This window comes from Pteropus vampyrus, unplaced genomic scaffold (assembly GCF_000151845.1).
Source record: "Pteropus vampyrus isolate Shadow unplaced genomic scaffold, Pvam_2.0 Scaffold136, whole genome shotgun sequence".
NCBI lineage: Eukaryota > Metazoa > Chordata > Mammalia > Chiroptera > Pteropodidae > Pteropus > Pteropus vampyrus.
Window position 1 is genome coordinate 4,584,812 of NW_011888917.1, and position 7,265 is coordinate 4,592,076.

Here is a 7,265-nt window from a genome sequence, read left to right on the forward strand (position 1 = left end):
CCATAATCCCATTGTAATACAATCAATAGCATAATTTTTTCCTCCCCCCGACCCCGCCCCCCACACACAGATGCATTTTTATCTGATTAGAAAACAGATAAAACTGGAGGCTGCCCCTCGCCCAATCCTGCTCCTATCTATCTCCGCCAGCCAGCAGACCACCTTCAGCCAGAGCGCCCAGGCAGGAGAGGGAGAAGTGGCCCCGCCCATCCCTTCCCGGCGCCTGGCTGGCGTCACTGCTTTGAGCCGCAGACCCCTCCTCCCTTCTCGTTGCCGCTGCTTTGACAGAGCGCAATGGCAGCGGCCGGGTCTGCAGGCGTACCGGCTACGGTGTCGGGAAAGCAAGAGTTTTACCAGCTTCTGAAGAACCTGATCAATCCAAGCTGTATGATGCGGAGGCAAGCAGAGGAAATCTATGAAAATATCCCAGGTCTGTGTAAGACTACATTCCTCTTAGATGCCGTCAGAAATAGAAGAGCAGGTTATGAGGTGAGACAAATGGCTGCCGCATTGCTACGACGGCTTTTGTCCTCTGGGTTTGAGGAAGTCTATCCAAATCTGCCTTCTGATGTTCAGAGGGACGTCAAGATTGAACTGATACTGGCTGTTAAGTTAGAAACACATGCTAGTATGAGGAAAAAACTTTGTGATATTTTTGCCGTGCTGGCCAGGAATTTGATAGATGAGGATGGCACTAACCACTGGCCTGAAGGTCTGAAGTTCCTTATTGATTCAATCTACTCTAAAAATGTGGTTCTGTGGGAAGTTGCGCTTCATGTTTTCTGGCACTTTCCTGGGATTTTTGGGAACCAAGAACGGCACGATTTGGATATCATCAAACGGTTGTTGGACCAGTGTATTCAAGATCAAGAACACCCAGCAATCAGGACCTTATCCGCTAGAGCTGCAGCTGCATTTGTACTTGCCAATGAGAATAATATTGCTCTTTTCAAAGACTTTGCAGACTTGCTTCCTGGAATCTTACAGGCTGTGAATGACTCATGCTACCAGGATGATGATTCAGTGCTAGAGTCCCTTGTTGAGATTGCAGATACTGTACCTAAATACTTGGGTCCTTATTTAGAAGATACTCTGCAGTTGAGTCTAAAGTTATGTGGAGACTCTAGACTTAGTAATCTGCAACGCCAGTTGGCCCTTGAAGTGATAGTGACCTTGTCTGAAACTGCAACCCCAATGTTGAAAAAACATACAAATATTATTGCACAAGCAGTTCCTCATATATTAGCAATGATGGTTGATCTACAAGATGATGAGGACTGGGTAAATGCTGATGAAATGGAGGAAGATGATTTTGACAGCAATGCAGTTGCTGCTGAGAGTGCATTAGACAGACTGGCTTGTGGGCTTGGTGGAAAACTTGTTTTACCAATCACTAAGGAGCATATCATGCAGATGCTTCAGAGCCCTGACTGGAAATATCGACATGCTGGATTAATGGCCTTATCTGCCATTGGAGAAGGATGCCATCAGCAAATGGAACCAATTCTAGATGAAACAGTTAACTCTGTTTTGCTTTTTCTTCAGGATCCTCATCCAAGGGTGAGGGGTGCAGCCTGTACTACACTTGGACAAATGGCTACAGATTTTGCACCTAACTTCCAAAAGAAATTCCATGAAACGGTGATTGCAGCTCTGTTGCGTACCATGGAAAATCAAGGTAATCAGCGTGTGCAATCACATGCAGCTTCTGCACTAGTTATTTTTATTGAAGACTGCCCCAAATCATTGCTAGTTCTATATTTGGATAGTATGGTGAGAAATCTACATTCCATCTTGGTGATCAAACTTCAAGAGTTGATTCGGAATGGAACTAAGTTGGCCTTGGAACAGCTTGTGACAACCATTGCCTCAGTTGCAGATACAATAGAAGAAAAATTTGTTCCATATTATGATATATTTATGCCCTCACTAAAGCACATTGTTGAGCTTGCCGTTCAAAAGGAACTCAAGCTTCTGAAAGGAAAAACTATTGAGTGCATTAGCCATGTTGGTCTTGCTGTTGGGAAGGAAAAATTTATGCAAGATGCATCAAATGTGATGCAGCTATTGTTGAAGACACAATCAGACTTAAATAATATGGAAGATGATGACCCTCAGACTTCTTACATGGTTTCAGCTTGGGCTAGAATGTGTAAAATTCTTGGAAATGATTTTCAACAGTACCTTCCACTGGTTATCGAGCCTCTTATTAAGACTGCTTCTGCTAAACCTGATGTTGCTCTCTTAGACACACAAGATGTGGAGAATATGAGTGATGATGATGGCTGGCAATTTGTAAACCTTGGAGACCAGCAAAGTTTTGGAATTAAAACTTCAGGACTTGAAGCAAAAGCAACAGCTTGCCAGATGTTGGTATATTATGCTAAGGAATTAAGAGAAGGATTTGTGGAATATACAGAACAAGTTGTGAAGCTGATGGTTCCTTTACTGAAATTTTATTTCCATGACAATGTTCGAGTGGCAGCAGCTGAGTCCATGCCCTTTCTCCTGGAATGTGCAAGAATTCGTGGCCCAGAGTATCTTGCACAGATGTGGCAGTTCATATGTGATCCCTTAATCAAGGCTATTGGGACTGAACCTGATACAGATGTACTCTCAGAAATAATGAATTCTTTTGCAAAGTCCATTGAAGTAATGGGAGATGGATGCCTTAATGATGAGCACTTGGAAGAACTAGGAGAAATATTGAAAGCAAAACTTGAAGGGCACTTCAAAAATCAAGAATTGAGACAAGTTAAAAGACAGGAAGAAAACTATGACCAACAGGTTGAAATGTCTCTGCAAGATGAGGATGAATGTGATGTTTACATTTTGACCAAAGTATCAGATATTTTGCACTCATTATTTAGTACTTACAAGGAAAAGATTTTACCGTGGTTTGAGCAGCTACTTCCTTTAATTGTAAATCTAATTTGTTCTAGTAGGCCATGGCCAGACAGACAATGGGGATTATGCATATTTGATGATATCATAGAGCACTGTAGTCCAACCTCATTTAAATATGTAGAATATTTTCGGTGGCCGATGCTACTAAATATGCGGGATAACAACCCTGAAGTCAGGCAAGCTGCTGCTTATGGCCTGGGTGTTATGGCGCAATTTGGTGGAGATGATTATCGTTCTTTATGTTCAGAAGCTGTTCCACTGCTGGTAAAAGTTATCAAGTGTGCAAATTCCAAAACCAAAAAAAATGTCATTGCTACAGAGAACTGTATCTCAGCAGTAGGCAAGATTTTGAGGTTTAAGCCTAACTGTGTAAATGTAGATGAAGTTCTTCCACACTGGTTGTCATGGCTTCCACTACATGAGGATAAAGAGGAAGCTATTCAGACTTTGAGTTTTCTTTGTGATTTAATTGAAAGTAACCACCCAGTTGTACTTGGTCCAAATAATTCCAATCTTCCGAAAATAATCAGTATAATTGCAGAAGGAAAAATTAATGAGACTATTAATTATGAAGATCCTTGTGCCAAACGTCTAGCTAATGTTGTGCGTCAGGTACAGACTTCTGAAGAATTATGGTTGGAATGCCTATCCCAACTTGATGATGAGCATCAGGAAGCCTTACAGGAGTTGCTGAATTTTGCTTGAAGCACTTTAATGCCACTTGAATATCATTTACCATTCAAGATTATCATCTACCATACCAAAATAACTCTAAATAAGTGTCACGAAAGGATTCCACTATAATTGAAAACTTCTCTCCCTGCTAAGCAGTTTGTATTCCTTCTCCATGTTTCTCCAGGATTAGTTAGTGTTACAGCCATCTGTTCACCTTGCATGTTTTATCTCTTAAACACATACCTGGATGATAACTTGTCCTTTTGTTGTCTTAGAATGTTTGTCACCATTCCCCTAGTTGACATGAAGTATATAAATTGTTGCTACTTGTCTGAATTATTGGTGCTGGGCAAGCAGTATACTTGGTGTCAAGAAGTCATGCTACCGATCAGAAGATGTTAAGAGCTCACAAAATTAGGATAGGAGAACTTGAGGACAAACATCTTTGGAATTATGGTTGAAGAATATAGTGGCAGGCTATTCCTTCTTGAAAATACTCCTGGTTCTCATGGTAATTGGGAATTTTGAGAGATTGTCGTGGATGTGGGGAGTTGTCTCTATGCTATATATGAACTTTTTCATAATGCCCTCTTGAGAACTGGGTGAGACATATCCCTATTCTAGTTCCAAAGGTGTCCAACTGAGAGTTATGAGAACTTTATCATCTCCTTAGCCAGACTGGTCTTCATTTGTTAAGTTATCCAGGACTCTAGGCACCATAGTTACTGAAAAGGGTGCCCTGGTACATCTAACATTGGTAGCTTTTAATATATTGTATAACAGTATTTGACAAATAGTAATCAATATTTGTGGGAGCCAATCAATGTTATGTGTTTGAGCAAAATATTGTACATATATATGCTATTTTTCTCCTGCAAAGCAGCTCGAGAAGTCCTGATTCAAAATGGGGCTTAAATAGATTTTATTTTGAAGAGGTTCTTAATAGATTCTGTAGTAGCACTAAAGAGTATTGTGAAAATGAAAAGGAAGCAAAATTAATTTTATCTTTAAACATGAAAAAACAGCTTTGAGATCAGTCATTTAGCATTAGGTGTACATTATAAGAAAACAGTTCTATAAGTCTAGGGTTACTTATGTTAACTCGGATGTGAGTCTTTAATGTCGAGCTTTTGTAGGGTAGGAAAAAAGCATTCTATTCAGCAGATCCTTTATCCATAATTTAAGACCAGCTGTCATGATTTCCTGGCGCTTTTGTGAGTACTGTGTATATAAAGTATTTATCAAATATTTAAGACCTAGTAAGTGCTTAATAAATGATAGCCAGTATCGCTGCTGTTGTTCATACTTCTGTGTTCTTTATTTATGGTTTGGAGTTCCTCTGACATTAGAATTTCCCTGATTCACCTACCAGTTCAGATAAGTAGGCCAACTAGGCCATTGTGGTCAAAGATATGGAGGTGAGATTTTAGACATGCCATTCCTGTCCATTCCCTACAATTATTTATTGAGGGCAGGATATAAATACAGTATAGTTACAATTTTAAGTTTAAGATAAAAAAAAGTATAGATGAATAAATAGAAAAATCTCACCACAAAGTATTAATAGAGATTTTCTCTGAGTAGTGGGATTAAATGGCAATTTTTCTTGAAACTCACTACTCTATATTTTCTAATTTACCTACAACATATTTCTTATATATTTTTTTAAGTTCAAGTACTGGATCACAATCACCTTGGCTTCTCCATGACCTATAGCTGACATTTATTCAACTCACCTGTATCTCTATCTTAATATCCCTAATTAAGAAGGCCTTAATCAACATTTCTAGCAAATTCTTATACTCTTGTGCATTCAGAATTGGAAATTCTACCAGGTGACTTGGAATTAAGCCCTTGGAGAATTTTGAAGTATGACATCTAGACTTGAAATTTGGCAAATTACTTTCTTAACCTAAGCATCAGTTTCTCCATCTGTCAAATTAGTGTAACACCTAGCTTATGTGAAAGTTAAAGGAGATAATGAATATACAGTGCATAGTGGTACAGGGTTCAACAAATGCAAGCTAATGTTATCTGGGAGTCCTGAAATAGGGTTGGTAGCTAATGAGAAGGGCTATTTTCTGGTGTAGGGTGAGTCCAGATTCTTGGGCTTTATCAAAGGAAATGAGTGGTGTAGTTAAACACATTTTTAGTTGCTCATTGCTGAAGTAGGGCTGGTCCCTGCCTTTGTTCTTGTGAGATGAGGTAATTCTATGGGGTCAGATGAGGGAATGCTGTATATGCCTAATAAATTACAAATGTCTTTAAAGGTCCACATTAATGAGAAACAATCTCAAGTCAGATGATCCTAACCATTTAGTTGTATGGCTTTTACTTTAAAAAATGCTTGATTTCTAGAATTTTGTTTTTGTGTTTTAAGTAATTCCAGGTTACGAGCAAGAGCATTCTAAGTAGTATGTGCATCTTTCAAATAGAACATGAGAAAATGCTTTAAGGAACCATTAGTTCCTTTCTCCTCACTTACTTTGTAATACCTAAATTAATGTGAATGATGAGTCCACTCTTTAGACATTACCTAAACAGTAATTTTTAAATGTGTAGTGAGATTGTAAGGCTATATTATTTAATGCTGTATAGCTTAGACTTGAAATATTTGAAGACTTTTTAATGCCAAAGATATTTGTTTTAAATGAGGTTCCACTCCCTTCCTTTATTCTTAGATCTCAAGAATCAAGAATGTGGAAATGTTTTTTCATTTAAACGGAAAACAGGAGTTTCCAAAATAGGAATTGATGTTAAGAACTGGAGACAGGAGTTTCAGAAATTCGAGTTCTACAAATCATCTTTTTCTCTTGCATGTGGACGGTTCAGTTGGTTGAGTTCTTGAACCTCCTCTTTACACTTTTCAAATTTCTAGCTTTACGTTAAAAAATGGGCAGTGCCAAGGGGAAGGTTGTGTGTAAAGAAAAATGTAAATTCTGTAACAGAAAAGGATTTACATTTTGTGCCTTCTCGCTTTTCATTTGCCATTAACACAGGTTACTTAACAAGCTCTTTCTGGATGCATTTTAGTTTTTAGGGCTAGTAAGGGTTTTGCAAAAGATCCTCCGGCAGCACTTTTTTTAAAGGTCCACCTCGGCCTCTCTAGGTGGACCTTTAAAAAAAGCCGCGCAGGCGCCTTGCTATCCTCTCCACTCCGCCTTTACAGTCGTCTACAAGCTGATGACATCATTGGTCCGCGCAACCTACCAGGCCTTGGGACCTGTAGCTGAGCCCAAGCCCTTGCTTTCGCGTAGCCGGGCGGGAGGTGAAGGGGGCGGGATTATTCTAATACGCATGCGCACCGTGGATGGCTACGGTGCCTCTTTCTTTGCCTATTTCCACAGCTCGCCCCAGTCGGGCGGGGCGGGGGGAGCCTGAGTGCCCTCCCCCTTCTCTCTGCCCCTCCCATCCTCCCACACCCCCCCGCCCAGCGGGGCCTCTAACTGACAGTTGTCGCCGGGCCGGGTCCGCGCGCCGCCTCCTTCTGCCTGGGTACCCCGCAGGTAGAGGGGTGGGAGGGGGGGTTGTGAGGGAGAAGAGGAGGAGGAGCCCGAGCCGCCGCGGCCCAGTGCTGCGGCCCCCTCCAGGGAGGCGAGAGAAGAACCCCCCGCTTCCTCCTCGCCCCCTCCCAGCCACCTAGCCGGCCCGGGAGGGGGTGGGGCGCCGAAGCCGCGGCGACC

At 41.0% G+C, this 7,265-nt stretch overlaps 1 protein-coding gene across 3 annotated transcripts; it reads left to right on the forward strand.

Annotated features, from left to right (window-relative positions):
* The first annotated feature begins 261 nt into the window (after window positions 1-261).
* On the forward strand, window positions 262-4,887 carry RANBP6 (RAN binding protein 6). Of its 3 annotated transcripts, none has more exons than XM_011367722.2 (2): window positions 262-430; window positions 1,546-4,887. In XM_011367722.2, exons 1-2 carry the CDS (start codon window positions 295-297, stop codon window positions 1,614-1,616), a joined length of 207 nt encoding a protein of 68 aa, XP_011366024.1. In that variant the 5' UTR covers window positions 262-294; the 3' UTR covers window positions 1,617-4,887. The 3 variants fall into 3 exon arrangements, with proteins under 3 accessions (XP_011366024.1, XP_011366022.1, XP_011366023.1); XM_011367721.2 differs by having other exon boundaries at window positions 263-489; window positions 1,546-4,874; XM_011367720.2 differs by having other exon boundaries at window positions 262-4,887.
* Window positions 4,888-7,265: the final 2,378 nt, after the last annotated feature.